This window comes from Vulpes lagopus, chromosome 1 (genome assembly GCF_018345385.1).
Source record: "Vulpes lagopus strain Blue_001 chromosome 1, ASM1834538v1, whole genome shotgun sequence".
Taxonomy (NCBI): domain Eukaryota; kingdom Metazoa; phylum Chordata; class Mammalia; order Carnivora; family Canidae; genus Vulpes; species Vulpes lagopus.
In genome coordinates, this window is record NC_054824.1 from 15,439,902 (window position 1) to 15,460,541 (window position 20,640).

General features: G+C 42.0%; 1 protein-coding gene across 5 annotated transcripts in view; it reads left to right on the top strand.

Moving 5' to 3' along the window:
* Positions 1 to 20,640, top strand: part of FAXC (failed axon connections homolog, metaxin like GST domain containing) — a 92,424-nt gene that overhangs the window by 23,392 nt on the left and 48,392 nt on the right. For all 5 annotated transcript variants that reach the window (XR_005990636.1, XM_041773717.1, XM_041773710.1 and 2 more), the window contains 2 exons: positions 10,062 to 10,258; positions 19,753 to 19,976. Coding sequence is in view for 4 of the 5 variants with exons in the window: in XM_041773717.1 (XP_041629651.1) it covers positions 10,062 to 10,258; positions 19,753 to 19,976 (421 nt within the window). In the remaining variant the exon portion in view is untranslated. The remainder of the gene's footprint in view (positions 1 to 10,061; positions 10,259 to 19,752; positions 19,977 to 20,640) is intronic.

Sequence of the window (20,640 nt, forward strand, 5' to 3'; positions counted from 1 at the left end):
CTATTTTTGTTGTGGTTGCTCTTAAGATCCAAATTTGAGTTTATTTTTCCCTATTATCACTTCTCAAATGCTGTGTTGACCCTTGGATAATACAAGTATCTTACAGGTTCCCATGAACCTTGGGTCTCTCTTTTCCCAGCCCTGATCCCAAGTGTGTTGCTGTCATCTAATGTTTTAATCCTGGAATTTTGGAAATCCCTTCCTTTTTTGTCTGGTTCTTTTTTAGGCAACAAACCTTACTAAACTTCTGACTAGCTTTTTATTTCCTATGTATCTTCTCCTCCAGGATTATTTATCTTTTTATTTGAGTGCTTCCTTGAAGCATATTTTCAGATTGAGCCTTTATGCAGCAAACCTCCAGTAGCCTTGCACACCTGATGAGGTCTTTATTATGCCCTCACATTGGAAACATCTACCTTCAAAGTTCTTTCCCTTCAGGGCTTTAAAAATATTACTCCCTTGTCTTTCTGTGTCAGTATTGCTATTGAAAAATTTGGTATTAGCCTGATCCTTTCTCTCTCTCTTTCTCTCTGGAAACTTTTAGAATTTGCATTTAATCTCAACATACTTAAATTTCACTATGCTGTGCCTTGGTGTGGGTCTTTATGTATCTTGTTTGGCCCTTTGTAAACTCTTAGTCTGAAGTCTTGAATCTTTTTTTTTTTTTTTTCATTCTGGGGAATTCTTAATTTTCTTCAAATACTTTCTTTTTTGTTTATTTCACCATTCTTCTTTCTTGTCGCCTATTATCTGGATACTGAAATCTCTGCTTTTATTTTCTCTGTCTCTGAATATATTCCTTCATTCTTTTCTTCCTCCTTCTGTGTGGATTCGTCTTTCTGAAATCCCGTTGCATCACTCTGTTCTCTTCTTGCATCCGTTGTACTACTTATCTATTGTGTTTAACTCTATATTTTTCTTCTTCATGTTTCCCCTTGGTTTGTTTTACCATTTCTGCTTTCGTCCTTAGAGGATATCTATTATGCTAATTAAAATTGGTCTGTCAGTACAGTCGTGCTCCATGTTGTATGGATTCATCTGTTGCTCTTCTGTGATGGTGGTTGCACGCTTCTGGTGTCTATTTTGGTTTGAGATTTCCTATTTCCGGAGATGCAGCTTCCCTGCCTGGGAATCTGTACCAAGCGAGGGCCAAAGCTTAGGCTTCAGGTTTCTGCCTCTGAGGGGATATAAGCAAAGTAAGAAGGGAGACCCAGGCATCCCCAAACCACTGGTCCCTCTGGTTTGCTGCCACTCCTCCAAGTGGCCCCTGCTGGCCAGGGGTTCACCTTCAAACTCTTCCAAAGTGGTGGCACTGGGAGGAAGTGGTCTCCCTTGCTGGTAACAGAGCAGCGGGGCCAGACTTCTAGCCCTGCATCCCCTGATGCTCCCTGGCCTGTGCTTTCTGAGCCAATTTCTCTGCAGAAGAGGGGATGGAGGTAGCAGTGACCTTCCGAGAGCAATGCTGGGATGAGATGAGTGGCATCCTCCTGGCGTGGTAAGTGCTATTATGGAGGCCCCGCTGGGGATATGATGGTGGGGCACCTAACCTGGACTTCGGGTGGAGGGCCCTAGTTGGGCCTGGGGTGTTTGGGGGAACAGAAGGAAGTTGCTTATGACTGGGAACTGGAATGCAAAGGCCAAGTGTGAAGAGAGAAACAAGGAGATTATTCAGGACTTTCTAAGCCTGAATAGAGGAGAAGATAGCCCTGAAGACAGACAGAACTTGAAGCATCTAGATGCAGCAGATCAGATTTGAAAGATGGTTGCTGAGCTTGGTGTTAGGCAGCCAGTACTGGAAGATCCATGTCACCCAGGGGCTCACATTGAGGGAAGAGAGTGCGAGTGCTCCCCACCAGCTGCCTGTCTCTATTCCGTCATCACTCTTGACCCAGTCATATCAATTAGCCTTGACAGCTTGGGGGCAGTTAGGGCACCAGGCCTGAATTTTGTGCCGGGTAGTCCCTGATGGCTTTCTAGATCTCTTGGACCCTGTCACCTTGATGGAGCCGTACTGCTGTTTGCAGGGGCCAGCTCAGCTGCCGGGCTGTGCCACCCTGGCTCTTCCTGCCTTCAAGCCTGCAAGTACTGACTGCTGCGGCCCTGGCTTTACCAGGAGCCTAACTTCCTCTGCTCATGTTGCAGAGCAGCTGCTTTTAGGTAGTGTGACTGGGCCAGCAGGACACACATTTCACCGTGAAACCTGAAGCTATTGCACAGGCCTTCTAGGAGGTGACCGCTTCCCCTTTTCCAAAATTATGATTTGTTGAATGTGTGTGCATGTGTGTGTGTGTGTGTATTTTTTTTTTTTTTTTAAAGAAAGGCATAGAAGTGTTTTTTCTTCTGTGAGGACTTTGTGGAAAATCAATGCAGGGGGTGTTCAGCTCAGAGCAGAGATTTAGGTAAGAGAAAAATGGTCCTGTGTTTTGGAAGGATGCTGTGTGCCCGCCATGGGTGCCTTGAGACCTGGGTGCCCTCGATGAAGGTTTGTGTTGGTGGGTGCCCGGGAAGTGCAGATGGGGCTCATCGCCTGCACTCGTCAGTATAGAGGCATTCTGTCGGAGATCCAGGGAGCTCTATTCTCTGCCCCTTCTTTGCCCTGTGCCTTGAAAAAGAAAAGATTAAAATGCCATACTCCCAAGAACACAACTTTATATTTGAAGCCTTTTTTATTTTATTTTATTTATTTTTATTTTTTTATTTTTATTTTTTTGCCTTTTTTATTTTTTAATGGAAGAGAGATTGGAATAAATATTTGATGACCATTAGTAGAAACTCAACGGCTTTCTTTTTAAAGCCTGATCTATTGGTCACAGTTACTATCTTTTCATCTTTTTAAAATCAGGATGTAAATATTGGTAGGTTGAAAACTTTTCATTTTGTAGTAATTATAGATTTGTAGGAAGTTGCAGAAAAGGTACAACAAGGAGGTCCTGTGGATGTGGTTAATTTTTTTTTCAAAATGAAAATAGCTTTATCATCTTTTTCTGCTTACATATAAATGACATATAGTCCTTATAAGAATTTCAAACAATACACAGAGTGTAAGTGGAAAATGAACATCACCTGGCATCTTACTAACTAGCCATTGCCATTACTGATACTTTGGGCCATCCTTCCAAATATTTTTCCAGACACATACAAAGATGCCTACATCGTTTGCTGTAACTGGTTGTATAAGAAAGCGGTATTTCACACAATAATACTTTATAAATGTGAAGGAGAAAAAGAAAGAGAATGGCTCCTTTGGAACTCTCTGCTCTGGCTTTTAGCTCTAACTTTTAATTGTTACTTATTTGCTGATCTTGTGTGTTCCCCCACTCTCCCAACATTTTGAGTTGGAACTTTCTAAGCCACAGACAAGTTCAAAGCCTAGTACTGTGCATACCCATATGCTCTTCACCTAGATTGACCAATTATTGCCTTTTTTGCTTTATTTCTCTTTATATAAACAATTTTTTTTAATGAACCATTTGAAAATAAGCTGCAGAAATCATGACACTTCACCCCTCAGGACTTCAGTATGCATCTTCAAAAAATAGGGACTTTTTTTCCTACAAAACTACAATACATAGTTGTAAAGGGAAGGACTTCGTTTTTTTCTTTCTATGTGGGACAAAACCCAGCTTTTCCCTACTGTGTGTTTATTCACTGGGAGTTTCCTTTACTATTCACATCAAACACTTCATTTCTGACACTTGTGGTCACCGGATATGGGGAGGTTTTCCCCCACACCAGGCAGCACTCTGTGACACCATCTGCATGTCCTGCAATTTAATTCAATTCTGACACTCTATTTGGAGACAGTGTCATCCCATAGGTTAAGGGCTCAGTCTCATAGACTGTATCCTTCCCCCTCTACAGAATTCAGGGAAACACATTTATACCCAGTTTACTAAGGAATACGTTAAAAGATACAAATGAACAGCTAGATGAAGTGGTACATAGGGTGAGGCCTGGGATGGTCCCAGTACAGGAGCTTGTAGAGTTGGATGCATCACCTTCCCCGGTATGGATGTATTTGCCCATCTGGAAACTCTCTGAACCCCATACTTTTGGGATTTTTTGGAGGCTTCCTCACATAGGCATGAGCAATTATTTACTCCATTTCCAGCCCCATCTCTGGAGGAGCGGGTACAGGACTGAAAATCATGGTTGCTCATCAAGGTTTGGTCTTCCTAGTAACCTGCCACCTTCCAAGAGCCATCCAAGGAGCCCACCCAGAGTCACCTCATTAAGACAAAAATGTTCCTAGTGCTCTATCACTTAGGAATTTTTATAAGGCTTTTAGGGCCTCTGTGCTGGAAACTGGGGGCAGAGACCAACATATATATTTCTTATTATTTCATAATAGTGGTTGCGTAGATTTTTTTTTCCAATGTGTTATAATCTATAAAAGTTCCTCATATTGTCTCAAATTTAGCCAGTGGGAGAGCTTTCAAGATGGCTCCAGGGGTGCAGTGAATGTAATGGGTATACATTTAGCTGAAAAGTTTGGGGTACCATGGCTAGTATAGCAAGTCAGTGTCCCAAGACTTTGGGATTTTTTAAAAAGCTTTTACTTATTTATTCATGAGACAGAGAGAGAGAGAGAGAGAGAGAGAGAGAGAGGCAGAGACATAGGCAGAGGGAGAAGCAGGCTCCATGAGGGGAGCCCCACGTGGGATTCGATCCTGGGTCTCCAGGATCAGGCCCTGGACTGAAGGTGGTGCTAAACCGCTGAGCCACCGGGCTGCCCGTTTTTTTTATGGTCTTAATTCTCCATTTCAAAATGGTAATGGTGATGTTAATATTTCTGATGAAGGGACTTGTCAAACTCCTTCATGTATGTAGTAGTCTTCCTACAACTCTTGTATCCCCATTCTGTAGATAAGGAAATTGAAGCCCAGGGAGATCCAGGGATGATAAGGGAGATCCAGGGATGACCAGGGTCACACTGAATAAGTGATGGAATGAGATTTTTAAAACCAAAGCCCATGGCTTTCACTGCTGTGTTAATAATATAGTGGAAGTATAGATTAATTTCACCTAGGACAAACTTGCAGGAGGAAACTTCAGCTCACAAAAAATATAAAGGTTTATCTCTTCATGATTCTTCTCAAAATTACTTTCAGAAACCACCGTTAGTGGGCCAGTCAGACTTCAATTGCTTAAGTAAAATAGGCCAGGAGTTCTTGAATACATTTAGGAAGCTCTTGAATATATTTAGGAAGTTAAGGAAAACTAAGTATTATTTTTAAAAGATAATGTTTTTATTTTATCAGTAATATAGCCAATTCTGAAAGACTGAAATTCGTGGAAAGATCATCTGTATCTCATACTATTGCCAATTACTTCAGATGTTTTTGTGTTTCTTTTTTAAATATTTAAAAAAATTTATCTAATTTTTAAATTAGATATGATCATAGTATCTCTAAAGTGTTGTCTCCTACTTTTCTTTTTAAAGATTTTATTTATTCATGAGAGACACACAGAGAGAGGCAGAGACATAGGTAGAGGGAGAAGCAGGCTCCTTGCAGGGAGCCTAGTGTGGGACTTGATCCCCAGGCCTGGGATCATGCCCTGAGCTGAAGGCAGATGCTCAACCACTGAGCTACCCAGGCGTCCCTGATTTGATAATTGTATACATTACAAAGTACTCACCACAATAAGCGTAGCTACCATCTGTTACCATACAAAATAATTACAATATTATTGACTATACTCTGTATGTTGTACTTTTCATCCCTATGATTGATTTATTTTATAACTGGAAGTTTGCACCTGTTAATCCCCTTCACCTATTTTGCCTAACCCCTACATCTCTTCCCTCTGGCAACCACCAGTTTGTTTTCTGTATTTATGAGTCTGTTTCTGGTTGGTTGGTTTGTTTGGTTTTTTAGATTCCACACATGATATGGTATTTTTCTTTTCTGTCTGGTTTATTTCATTTAGCATAATACCCTCTAGGTATATCCATATTGTTGCAAATGGCAACATTTCATCCTTTTTTTATGGCTGAGTAATATTGCATCCTGTCTGTCTGTCCATCTACCTATCTGTCCATCCCATATCTTATTTGTGCATTTGCTTATTGCTGGACACTTAGGTTGCTTCCATACCTTGGCTATTGTAAATAATGCTGCAATAAACATGGGGTGCATATATCTTCAAATTAGTGTTTTGTTTTCCTTAGGTAAATACCTAGTACAGGAATCACTGGATTGTATGGTGTTTTTTTTTTCTTTTAAAGATTTATTATTTATTTGAGGGAGAGAGCGGGCACGCAAGCACATGTTGGGAGGGGCAGAGGGAGAGAAAAAATCAAGCAGACTCCACACAAAGTGTGGAGCCCAACAGGGGGCTCAATCTCACGACCCTGAGATCACTACCTGAGCTGAAACCAAGATTTGGACACATAACTGTGCCATCCAGGTTCCCCTGTTTTTAATTTGTTGAGGAACTTACATACTATTTTCCATAGTGGTTGCACATTTAACATTCCCACCAACAGTACATGAGGGTCTCCTTTTTTTCTACATTCTTGCCAATATTTATTGTTTCTTGACTTTTTTTATATGATTCTGGATGGTGTGAGATACTATCTCATTGTGGTTTTAGTTTGTATTTCCCTGACGATTAGTGATGTTGAGCATCTTTTCATGCATCTGTTGGCCATCTGTATGTCTTCTTTGGAAAAATGCCTGTGCAGGTCCTCTGACCTTTTAAAAATTAGATTTTTTTTTTTTAGTATTGAGTTATAGGAGTTCTTTATTTATTTTGGATGTTAACTTCTTATTGGATATATCATATGCAAATATTTTTTTCCCATTTGGTAGGTAGCCCTTTTGTTTTGCTGATGGTTTCCTTTGCTGTGCAAAAGCTTTCTAGTTTGATGTAGTGCCAGTTGTTTATTTTCACTTTTGTTTCCCTTGCCTGAGGAAACAGATCCAGAAAAATACTACTGAAGTTGATGTCCAACAGATTACTACCTATCTTTTCTTTTAGAAGTTTTATGGTCTCAGGTCTTATATTTAGGTATGTAATCTATTTTGAGTTTATTTTTGTGTGTAGCATAAGAAAGTTTTCTAGTTGCGTTCTTTTAATGTAGCTCTCTAGGTTTCCCAGGCACTGTTCAATGAAAAGACTGTCTCTTTTCCATTGTATATTCTTACCTTCTTTTTTGTAGATTAGTTGGCCATTTAAGTATGGGTTTATTTCTGATCACTCTATTCTGTTCCATTGATTAGTGTGTCTATTTTTATGCCAGTACCCATACTATTTTGATTACTGTAGTATTGTATAGTTTGAAATCAGGGAGTGTGATACCTCCAGATTCATTCTTCTTTCTTGAGATTGCTTTAGGCTGTTCAGGGTCTTTTATAGTTCTCTACACATTAGGATTATTCATTCTAGTTATTTGACAAATATTAACATTATTTTGTTAGGGATTGAGTTGAATCTATAGGTTGCTATGAGTAGTATTGACATTTTAATAATATTAATGAATTCTTCCAATCCATGATTGTGGTATATCTTTCTATTTATTTGTGTTGTCTTCAATTTCTTTCATCAGTGTCTTGTAGTTTTCAGATTTTTAGTCTTTCATGTCCTTGGTTAAATTTATTCCTAGGTATTTTTTCTTTTTTGATGCAGTTGTAAATGAGATTTTCTTTTCTTTTTTTTTTTTTTTTTAAGATTTATTTATTTATTTATTCATGGGAGACACACAGAGAGAGGCAGAGACATAGGCATAGGGAGAAGCAGGCTCCTCACAGGGAGCCCGATTGTGGGACTTGATCCCGGATCCTGGGATCACGCCCTAAGCTGAAGGCAGACACTCAACCACTGAGCCACCCAGGCATCCTAGATTGTTTTCTTAATATCTCTTTCTGCTAGTTCATTATTAATGTACAGGAATGCAACAGATATTTGTATATTAATGCTGTTTCTACAAGTTTACTGAATTCATTTATTCTAATAGATTTTTTGGTGGAGCCTTTATGGTTTTCTCTATATAGTATCATGTCATCTACAAATAATGACAGTTTTACTTCTTACCGGTTTGGTTGCTTTTTATTTCTTTTCCTTGTCTGATTTCTGTGGCTATGATTTCCAGTACTATGTTGAATAAAAGTGGCAAGAGTGGACATCCTTGTCTTGTTCCTGATCTTAGAGGAAAAGCTTTCAGCTTTTCACCATTGAGTATAATGTTAGCTGTGGGTTTTTCATATATAACCTTTATTCAGTTGAGGTATATACCCTCTATACCCACTTCATTGAGAGTTTTTGTCATGAATGGATGTTGAATTTTGTCAAATACTTTTTCTGCCTCTAAAACTAAAATTTTTGATGACAAAAACCTATAAGAACTTTCATTTCCATAAGAATCAATCATTAAGGGCAGCCCTGTTGGCACAGCGGTTTAGCGCTGCCTGCAGCCCGGGGTGTGATCCTGGAGACCTGGGATCGAGTCCTACGTCAGGCTCCCTGCATAAAGCCTGCTTCTCCCTCTGCCTGTGTTTCTGCCTCTCTCTCTCTCTCTCTCTCTGAATAAATAAAAAATAAAATAAAATAAAATAAATCCCTTAAAAAAAAAGAATCAATCATTAATTTTTGTTACTCCAGTTTTTAAAAGGAGTCTAGATAAAAATGTACCAAATACTTGGGGGGGCGGTGCATGGCCTAGAGGGAAAGGCAAAGGTACCAATGGTAATATTATAAGATGGGAAGAATATACACTGTACAATGTAAGCATGGAGGAAAGGAAGTAATGGTTGCACCTTGAGGAAATATTGTTCACCAACAAGGTGAACTTTGAACTAAATATTTTAGGATGGATATGACTTGGCAGAGGCTGGGAAAAGAGATTCCTATAAAAAGTAAAGAGTGCACAAAGTCAGAGAGGTGGCAAAGACTGATGTGTTCGCATGTGTGCAGTTGGAATTCAGAAGACTGGAGAGATTGATAGCAAAGAGGCTGGTTAGGTGGGCAGTGGCTAGGTGGATTAGGCCTAGACTGGTATGTGAAAGGGGTTAGAATAGATCCATTAAAAACCACTGGATAATTTTGAGCCATAGAGATCTTGTATCTCATTTGCATTGCAAACAGTTTCCTCTGATGTCAGTGTGTAGGATAGAATCCATCTGCAAATGACAAAAGTCCTGAAAAGGATGTGTTAGGTTGATATGGGTGATATCAAGAGTTAATCTGAAACAGGTACCATGTTATATGGTAAATTTACATCTTTAGTGTACAAATTACAAGAATATCTGATGTACTAACAACTTTTCGAGGTTTGTAACATTTCTTCTGGTCCACATCAAGGGGAATGTGTAGTGCCTGGCCAAGGAGTGGAGGCAGCAAATGTCACTCTAATTCCCAGTGTTCATAAAGTGTATGACTCCACACCCCCATTCCACTCCATCTGGGACCATGTCCTCTGAGACACTGTAAGATTCTAGCATGGGTGTAAATCAAAGGGGAACTTAGCACAGACACAGATTTCTGGGCACCATTCCCAGGCTTCTGATGCAGAGGTCTGGGCTGGGGCCCAGGAATCTACATTTTAACCAACACTAGAGTTGAATCTGTTGGATGCACTTTCTTACACCTAAGTGTTATAATTTATGGGGCCACTTGTTTGCCATGTAGTGGTATTAAGCATTATTCAAGCATAAGCTGCTGGGTTTCAGATGAGATCTTTGGTTAGTAGCCTCACCAGTGCAAGCCCCATTATGGCTTATTTTCACTGTTTTGCATTTGTGACTTGTTCTTAACCTTTTAACTAAACCAACTATTACCAAGATCATTTCAACACTACTTCTCCTCTCTGGTCTTTTTTGTAACAATATACCAGAGCTCATGATAAAAATCTATGGGAGTACAGTAATATCTTCATGTGAGGTATTTTTATTTCTCCAAGAGTAACTGTTTATTGTCTTAAAGAGTTTATGTGCTGAGTTCATTCACTTGAACAGTATAGTCACTATCAAATATAGGGTTGGAATGTTTGTTTCTGTTAACCATACAGTGAAATTTAAATAAAACATTGCTTTTCTCTTTTTAAAATTTACTCTGCTTAGAATTATTTTGGTGGAAAACTTTCTGCTCAAGGGAAAATGCCTTGGATTGAATATAATCATGAAAAAGTTTCTGGCACAGAATTCATAATTGACTTTCTGGAAGAGAAACTTGGAGTGAATTTAAACAAAAACCTTGGCCCTCATGAAAGAGCCATCTCCAGAGCAGTGACCAAGATGGTGGAGGAGCACTTCTACTGGTGAGTCCCCCAGGCGTGTTGGGTGAGTGCCCAAGGCCTGTCCCCAGCCTTTGGAGTAAGCCCAAGTTCTGTTTCACTTTTCAGACATTCCCCAGCCTTTTCAAAAATTTCTACATTCTGACCGACTTAGGGGTCAAAGTTATAACCGATAAGTTTCTAGGTATCTAGAAAAAAGGTAGACATTTTCTGTAGAGGCCCCACTAGCACATGTTTTAGGCTTTGTGGGGCCATGGATCTGTTGCAACTCCTTAAACTCTTCCATTGTAGTGCAAAAGCAACCATAGATGACATGGAAATGAAGAGCATGACTCTGTTTCAATGAAACAATAAAAACACTGACATTTGAATTTCATTTAATATGAAAAGTTATTCTTTTGATTTTTTTCCTCCAGCCATTTAAAAATGTATTTTTAATTTTTTAATTAATTAGTTAATGAATTTATTTTAGAGAAAGAGAAAGAGAGAGAGAGAGAGAACGAGTGCATGTGAGTGGAGGGAGGGGCAGAGGGAAAGAGGGACAGAGAGAATCCCAAGCAGACTCCACTCTGAGTACAGAGCCCAGCATGGGGCTCGATCTCATGACCCTGAGATGATGACCTGAGCCGAAACCAAGAGTTGGACCCTTAACCAAATGAGCTATCTAGGCACCCCTCCAACCATTTATAAATGTAAAAACTTATTAGCCTATGGGCTGTTTTACTGACCCCTGATTTAGACCTCACCTCACTGAGGTGAAGAGGATATTTCTTTTTCTTTTTTTTTTTTTTTTAAATTTATGATAGTCACAGAAGAGAGAGAGAGAGAGAGAGAGAGAGAGGGGCAGAGACACAGGCAGAGGGAGAAGCAGGCTCCATGCACCGGGAGCCCGATGTGGGATTCGATCCCGGGTCTCCAGGATCATGCCCCGGGCCAAAGGCAGGCGCCAAACCGCTGCACCACCCAGGGATCCTTGAAGAGGATATTTCAACTGACTCTGCTCTTTACTAGTCCAAACTGCTGAATTAAAATACTATTATATCGGACACCCAGAGGAGGGAACAGAAGACTAAGTCAGGATAGAAGTCTTAAGTAAAATGAATTATTCAAGCTTTGTAAAATTATCATCAATTTTCCTTAGACGACAAGAGCTTCTCTGTGTTCCAGAAGTAAAGTGTACTTCTGCTTTCTGAGTGCTCTTGCCCCGCCTGGCTGACCCCTAGGTTGCATCCCTTGTCTGAAGCCTCACACACTGCGTGGATGAGTTGCCTGTATTCTGCATGTGCCATTGTGCTGGCTGTGACATGTGAGTTAAACAGGCACAGGGCTTCTTGGCTTATAAACTCATCGTCATGTGGGATTTTCCTTTGTTTTTCATCCATTTCCTGGAGTTTTAGCACCTTTCTATACACCCCAGTAGATGAGTTTTCTCTATGATTTCTCTATACTTATCTTGTTCCAAAGAGTTAATTAAGAATCGTTAAGCCCTCCTTTTTGGGCATTAATTGTTATTAAGGGGTCAGTTGCTCACCCAGTAGCTTTCGCCTCCTCCACACTCAGTGTGGGGTTGATTGTCGAAGGTCTTCCCTATCACCTTCCTATTTCATCAGTTCAGCTCTCTTTCTACATGGAAACTTGCTTGTTCTTTCTAAATGGAAAACTTGCTGTTCCCTCTCTTGGATTTTAAGTGACTCTCTATTTCTGTTTTCTTTTTCTGCTCACAGTCCTTGCCCCGTTTATCCCAGGGCAGATCCGGAGCACCGCTTCTTTGACCCCCTCTCACTGTAGAGGTGAAGGAGGTGGGGGCAAGGAGGGAACCCAGCAGAGAGTAGAGGCAGGGGTGCAGATTAGCATGGTAGTAATCACAGACTCTGTGTTCCTGGAAAGCACCCAGGTCTTTTCTTTATGGTACTTGTGGAGAACTGATGGGGCTCCCGTCTTCAAGAGAGCAGGAGTTACAGCATGGGCCAAGTGACTGACTACATGTGATGTGCTTAGTCTCAGGGAAAAGCCTGTGGGACAGAGCCCATCTCATCTCTTAAGAGGTTCTAGTCCCCACTTGGCAGCAATTGGAAGAAATGAAGAACCAGCACAGGGCCACCCTGACCCTCTGTGCCTTCTGTTGATGCAGCCCTCCAAAGTGCTACCTTGTTTGATTGATGGGCCCATTAATGTGGAGAGCTCTTGCTTTGTGAGCTGCATGGAAAGAAGCTGAAAGTCACCTTACATTTTCATTAGTACTTGCGCTACAACTCTTGATTTTTGTAGTGGTTCATAAAATGTACATTCCAGTTAGAAAGACTTTGATCCAGCAAGATTCCCAAGTACCAGCTGTCCCTGATTTTTGCTCTCGGTGTGTGGAGACATTTTATATGTTTACTCCCTGGTAGAAATTCATCCTCTGCTCTTTCCCTTTCCTTCTCTCCCTGCAACAGCCCCAGCTAACACATGATGGGAGGCAGCTCTAGGTGGTGGAGGGAAAGGTATTGGGGGGTGGGAAGTGAGTGGGAGAGTTGGGAGGTGGTATCCTGGTGTGGAAGAATCTTAATTTTATGGACCATAAACACACAAGTGCTTGGGGGAGTTGCTTAGGTCATACATAGACCTTTCTAAGGATAATTTTGTATCTGTAATCCACTTTTTAATTACATTTTGTAATTCAGAGCGGGAGCTAGCTACTGTGTCTCATTTGTGTCTCCTCAAAGGTTATTTTGAGGAAAATATAATGAAGGTGGGAGGTCAGGTCTTCTTCATAGAGATAAAAATATCCAGCGAACTTTCTTTCTTTTTTTTTTTTTTTTAAAGATTTTATTTATTTATTCATGAGAGACACACACAGAGAGAGAGGCAGACACACAGGCAGAGGGAGAAGCAGGCTTCATGCAGGGAACCTGACGTGGGACTCGATCCCAGGTCTCCAGGGTCATGTCCTGGATTGAACGCGGCACTAAACCACTGAGCCACTGGGCTGCCCTCCAGTGAACTTTCAAAGAAAAATTCCCAATTCCTTCAATTCCCTCAGTCCCTAGCAGCAGAAGGAAAAACAAACCTTCCTCTGTTTCATAAGGTTTCCTAACCTTTAGCTATCCTCTTGCTTTGGGGAGACCTTGAACAAGCATTCCCTAGAGCTCTAAATCCCAAAGGAGAAAAGACACCTGTCCCTCCAGTAAGAAAATGCCTGGGGCAGAGTTTGTGGACACTCCTTGTCAGGTTCCTCTTCTGCTCCCCACTTTCTTGTCTCAGAGGCCACACACAGAATGTGCACCCATGGAAACTGGAGCCAGCATGAGGAATGGACCACCCTATATAGGAAAATATTACAAGGATGAGATTTTCATGAGAGCTTGTTAAATTCTAACAATCTGAGCTCCAAGGTTGTGTCTGTGTTTATAGCCGAGGAGATGAAATTACTGTTTGAATCAATTGATTAGAGTTATCTGGAGTTTTCAGATATGTTTATTTTGGTCCAAAATTGCAAAAACACTCCAGGTGTGATATTTCTGAAAAGCGAAGACAATGGAAAGCTGGCATTGTTACATAAATACCATCACATCATCCTGGGGCTCTGCTTCAGGTTTGGTCAAATAAGCACACTTAGCTATAACAAGTTTTTCTTGAACTTGAAATCCATACCAGTATGTCCCACTTGTATAGCTATGATTGAACATGGAGAAGACAGGTTTCTATCCTCTTTGTTCCACTGAGTGCTTAAGTTAGATCCAACACATGGAAGTTGGTATAAAGGGAAAAACGAGAGACACGGGGTCAAATTAGTGGAATGAAATTGAGCTCCGGTAACAGACACTACAGCTTCATCTATATGACACACTAGTGCACCAAGAGTCTTGTAGCCCCACAAGGAAGTGTGTAGCGCACTGTGGTCAAGCCATCTAGTCATACCACTTTGACCCATTAAAATATAGGTGTTGGAACAAATTTGCATCTAGGCTGGCCATGATTTTTCAATTTTGAGGTTGGCTTTTGGTATAGTTTCACTGAATGAGGGAGGTGGAGTCCTTACTAAAATGACTTACCCAAAATCTTGTCTAAAAGCCTGGAGTCTCTCTCCATGATTATAACTGGATTAATGTGATCCCCTCTTCCCTGTTCCGCTTGCCCCCCGATTTCAGATGCAGTGAGAGGTCCTGCTTGGAAGGGTTAGTCTAGGGACTGTGCAACTTGGTGGAATCATAGAAGCTTATCATACACTCCTGCGCCCCCATGCATTTAGAAGACAACCAAAAGATGACAGGATGTAGCAGGATATGGAGAAAGGCATCTGTGGTCAGGAAGGCCACATGCTGAGGCTCAGTCATAAAACAGTAGATTCCGTGGGTTGCAGTTTTCCACATGTTAGCACCATCTCTGCTATGGGCCAGGCCTCATGTTAGGTTATAACAAGAGAGATCTTCATTGAAACATCAGGGGTCAGTGCTTCTTTCCTGTACTCTTGATCTCCTTTAAAAATGTTGAATAGTATTTATTCTTCTGTTCTGACTAGAATAATCAATTTTTAAGAGAAATTTGACCCCGTTTTGCAGAAGAGATCCGGTACATCATTTGTGATAAAGGAAGTGAGAATCAACTTTCTGAAAGAGGTTCTCAGAATGATGAATTAATTGTTCAGCTTAGTCTAGTTTCCAAACTGGCCCTCTCTGCCCTTGCCGGTTGATGATTCATGACTCCTCATAGAGTGGGCCTCTTCCCAGTAGAGAGTGACGCGGGTCTCAGAAGAGAACAGTCAGCCCCTTCTTCATTCTTCAAAGGCATTTCTGTTTTTCCTTCGTCCTATTTAAATATTGTCAGCCCTTAGAAACACTACTTAGCAGTAGCTGGCTCAGGAGTAAAGCTTTTTTACCATTCAATCAATAATTCATTCTTTCAGTAAACTTAATGAATGACTCCTAGTGGCCATACTCCATGCTGGATGGGACACTGTCTCCGTCCTCAGGTGACTCACAGGCTGAGGGAGACATTGACCCATCATAATGGTGGGTGCTAGGGGAAGAGTTTGAAGACCTGAGGAAAGGCAGCCAGGACCTGCTGGAGTGATGGGGGAAAGGCTTTCCCAGAGGAGATGGTACCCCAACAGAAGCTGGGGACTGTCAGGGCTGGGTGAAAGGGGCTGGGTGGCAGGGGATTAGGATATCTAGGCAGAGGGAGCAGCATCTGCCAAAGTTTAGACGCAAGACAGAGGAGCCTGGGGAGACACACGTGGTTCTGTGTGGCAGGTACACAGGAGGCAGTGCAGGGGGATGGGGCCAGGGGATGGCCAGCCGTGCCTGGGTGAGACTGTAGGAGGGCTGCGTGCCAAGCTAAGGGGCTATGGGGAGTTAATGAATGACTCTGAGGAGCAGCCTGATGGGATTAGATTTGTGTTTTAGGAGATCTTTGCGGCTGCCTTGGGACAAATGGCTTGCTGAAGGGCATGGACGGGATGTCAGGAGACCTGCTAGGAGACCGCTGTGCTCAGGGGTTGAGAAATGATGGAGGCCTGAGCTACATGCTAATCGAGTTAGAGAAAAGGGCAGATTCACAGGGTGACTGGCTTGTCAGGAGTGAGGGATAGAGAGCAGCAAAGAACACATCCTGGGATTCTTATGGGCTTGGGTGAGGAGGGACAGATTCAAAGGGAAGGAAGATCATTGAGTCCAGTTTTGGATATAGGCTTTGCAGTTCCCAAGGACCCCTCACAGAGATCCCTGGGTGTTAGGACAAGGGTCTGGGCTGGGTATGGGTTTGGGAGTCATCACTTTGAAATAATGGGTGTGAATTAGATCATGCCATGATGGTGGAGTAAGAAGTAGGAAGAATAGTGATGAAAATCTTGGGAACTTGGTGGACATGCAGGAAAAGCAGTAGAGAGCTTTAGAGAGTAAGCCAGGGGAGAACTCTTCTACAAGAGACACCAACAGCGTTACACATTGAGGAGAGTTCAAGAAAGATAAATAAACAAGGAAGGTTTATGGGCACTGGGATGGCTCATTCAGTTGAGTGTCTGACTCTTGATCCCAGCTCAGGTCTTGATCTCAGGGTCATGGATTCAAGCCCCACGTTGGGCTCCATGCCCAGCATGGAGCCTACTTGAAAACAAAAAATAAGGAATGTTTATTTGGATTTTGCAGCAAGGAGATGTCATTGATTTGGATGAGAATAGTTTTGGTCAAGTGCGAATAGTTTGCTGGAAGCTTGGTCACGGAAGGAGGTGGGTTCTTGGTTGTGAGAATATGGAAGTGTGTGTAAATGAGGTTTGCTGCCTGTAGTGATTGATTTAGGATCCCATGAATTACTTGTTTTCTTTGGTATTTAAAGTTTGTACCCACTTCATAGGGGTTGACCCTTACACAGCCTGCCTGGCCCTCATTTGCTTCTCTTCCCTGACACTGGGCTCAGGATTAGACACAAGGAGTGAAAGAGGGAAGAAGTCAAGAGCAGGGTGGCAAAGAGAAGAGAGGAAGACCAGACGGTTTCTTAGGTTACCTCTAGCTGCAAAATTCCAGATCAACCTAGTGTTCCTCCTTCTGTGCCCTCCATTCAACCCACTAATGCAGGTAGAGAACCTTACACCATTGTATTGGTGGGGTCTCCTCCAGCTTAGCTGTGTGGCCCAGAACAGCTACCTCTTCCATCCCCATCTGCTACTTGAATTCATTAGTTGTGCAAAGCTCTGTCTCCATCACTGCATCCTCATCCTTTGCGCATGCCCCCATTTCCTGCTTGATGGTGGAAAATGGAGTCACTAGGCAGGAATTCTGAACCTCTCTGCAGCCCCTTCTCTTGCAACATTCTCCACCTCTCTTCTTCAGAGCAAGGGGTGTCTCTATTTCTCTCTATGCTGGCCCTTCCAGCCTTGCCTTCTCACCTTCTAACTTGCCCTTGACTTGTGTAAGCCTTATACCTAACACCACACCTTACCCTAGAAACTTCTTTAGGTGACGTGACCCTTCTCCTCTGACAGCTTTAGCACTCACACTGACAAACCCTTGCCCACAAATTCTCTATCTTGAGTCTAAACCTATCTCCTGAGTCCTCAACCTCTGGAAATTCTCACTTGGGGGTTCCATGGGATCCTCAAATGAAACCGTTTGATGTGTCTTTCATCATCTAAATCTGTGTGTCTGCCCTTATTGGTTAATGGCATTATCATCCACTCAAGTCATCAGCCTGAGAGAAAATACCTAATCTCTCCTTATACCTAATCCATTGATCAGTAGACTCTTTCTCATATTCCAGAGTTTCTCCTCTGCATTCCCTGCACACCCTCCCACCACCTCTACTATTGCCCTTGTTCTTAGGTCTTGCCATAGTCTTCCAAGCAGCCTTCCGCCCAGTGCTTTCTCCATTTGCAGCCCTTCCTTCATATTGCCACAAACCTGATTATATTTCTTGACCGCTTATCACTTTTCAGTGGTTAAAGCTCACCACCCTTTGTCTCAGGCCCATCCAGATCTGGTCCTGGCCCACCCTTCCAGCCTTTACTCTTAGCTGCTTCCCAAGGCATCCTGTACCCACCCCAGCCAGTGCTCCTCACACATACCTCTTCTTCTCTGCCTGGTGAACTTCTGCTCATCCTTTGGGATCAGTTATGTTTATGATAAAATCTGTGTAATCCATCTACGAAGAATACATATATATATTTTCACATCAACCTGTCAGTTTGGAGCCACCACATTCCTCATTTTTACTCTTTTGGTGCTTCCTAAATGCTGTTATGACCTAGCTATGCTTATTTTGGGATAATTTAGTTTTATTCTCAGTTCATGGACTTGCAGAATAATCAAGGATGGGATAGCTCTTTTCTGTGTGCCTTTCAGTCTAGTACAATTAGAATCAAAGAGCTGAATTATTCTAATAGAATATGAAATTTGATACTTTAATTGCTACAGGTGTAGAAAGAAGAACAAACAGGAAAGTATTTAGTTTGCATGTTTACAAAGAATTTACTAGAGTAAATGTGAGATCTTTTATATCAAAAGATCCATTGACTTCTCCGTATGTATTAGTTACCACTGCGATGTACTTTTTCCTGTTTTCAGCAAAAATCCATTTCTTGACTCAAGACTTTATTTTGAGAGATTTATAAAAAAACAAGTATAAAGCTCTCTAACAAGATTTGTAGGCATTATTTTAAAAAATAATAAGAGTAATGGGTACAGTACAGAGAGCTATGTTGAAATTGGTTGTAGGACTTCTCAGTAAAAATCAGGAATGCTTAAAAATTTTTAGGGAAATCTGTTTTTTATTTTCTTTTTTGTAGAAGAACGAACACTGGAAAGAATAAAACTATATAAGATGATCAACATTTCAGGGACTTTTTTTTTCTTTAAAAAAATTGAGGTGGAAAAGTAGTTATAATGTATTGTAATTCCTTGTGTTCTCTCTGTAAAAATGTTTTTCACTCTTCTGATTTTTTCAAAATGGCCATTATTGCTATATCGACCAATACTAGGAGGAGAGATGACTGTCAGTACATCTTTTATTGCTCATTATGGGGAAAAACTAAAATATCTTATGTGGGCACTCCTACAGCTATGTTTTTCTCAGCCTTCAGGAGAAAACCCTTTTAACTTCTGTCTACCAACACTATTAGCCATAGAAACATTCCTGCAATTGCACAGGTTCAGAGACCAAAATCAGTCAAGGCCTGAGTTCTGTAGCCAGCATACCACGCAAACAGGGAAAAGCTGCTGAGCTATCTGTGCATGTCCCATGGGAACACCGGGAGAGTTTGCCACAAGCACCACTCAGATGGGAAAAATGACTCAACTGAGTTCCTTCGGTATTTGTGTTCACTTTAGAGTTCTGGAGAACAAACTGAAACAGTTCTCCAGACTTTCTGGAGAGCAAATAATATACATAATATTTACAATTTGTGTAGTTTATACTAAACACAGACAAGTATATCTCCTCCCTACTCCTCTGTCAAAAAGGCAAAAACCTTTTGAAAAAGCTCTTTGATGTTGTAAAATATAAAATGCATTAAAAAAACCCCACATTCACTAATTGTCCAAAATAAAAAAAAAATGCAGCTTACTTTTATTTAACACAGAGCATATACCTGCATAACCATGACTTAGATCAAAAAAGACAAGGAAGCCAGCACTGCAGTCACTGTGCCTCCTTCCTCTTTTCCCCATAGGTATGCACTGTTCTGCCTAAAAACCTTTTGAAGTGGGTTTCTACTGTTTTCCGTGGGGTTGCCTAGGCGGAAGCAGGAGTGCGGCCTTGGGGAGGTGGGGGGTGGGGGTGTGGATCTGAGGGTGGGTGCCAGGAGAGGTTGGTGGAATTGTAGCATGGCATCGTTATCTGGATTTGTTTTAGTTTCTCTTGCAGACCTGAAGCCTAGGCATTGACCAGAAACTGTTGTAACGTGTGCCATGCAGACTGCTCTTTGTGAAAGCTGCTCTGGCTCATTTCCTCCAGAGTGTGCTCCCTCCTGACACACTCACTGGAAATGGGCTCTGTGGAGCGGACGTGTATCTAATGCCCAGTAGTAACCTGTTTCCACACAATTCCAGGACGTTAGCTTATTGCCAGTGGGTGGACAATCTCAATGAGACCCGGAAGATGCTCTCTCTTAGTGGTGGCGGTCCCTTCAGTAACCTGCTGAGGTGGGTCGTGTGCCACATAACGAAAGGAATTGTGAAACGCGAGATGCACGGCCACGGCATTGGCCGCTTCTCAGAGGAAGAGATTTACATGCTGATGGAGAAGGACATGCGGTCCTTGGCAGGGCTTTTGGGTAATGTACCACACCTTCTATTCTATATTTTATATCCTTACTTTTTTGCATGATTAGTAAAGCACTGTTAGTTGACTGATTTAAAGTTTCATTTGGGTTGGTTTCTTTGCTTGCGCACGTAGGTCGCAGTCCCACCATTTAACCAAATCCCCTATTTTCAGGAGCAAGCGTCTCTCCTCTTGATCACTAGTGCCAGGCAGTCTAGTGTGTCGAGGCCCACGCCAGGAGAACGTAGGACGGGGTGCGGCCTGACTGCCTGGCTGGAAGTGCTGCTGGCCACTCGGAATGTGTTGTGAGCCAAGGGTGATTCTGAGCAAGGAAGCTCTTCTGTTTATACACAGGCCAGGGTGAAAGGGCTGCTTGGTAACACATCTGCTTGCAGAGTTGATTGTGTATCCATGGACGTCGAGCTGCTAGAAAGGCTGGCAGTGCTGGTTCTGACCCATTCTGGGCGCACGTGCCACGTTGGCTTCTCTCACCCCTACGTTTCCATTGGTAATCTTAGTCGTCTTCTTACTAGCACATTGTGAGTCTTCTGATTTTGTGTTTATTGCCCATGGTAGGTTTAGCTGTGCTTGGGAAGCCCCTCAAAGAGAAGCCCGGAGCAGCCTATGTCTGGGTGGGCAAGGCTACCGAGAGCGGAGTTAGGTGTCCTTGCTCACCT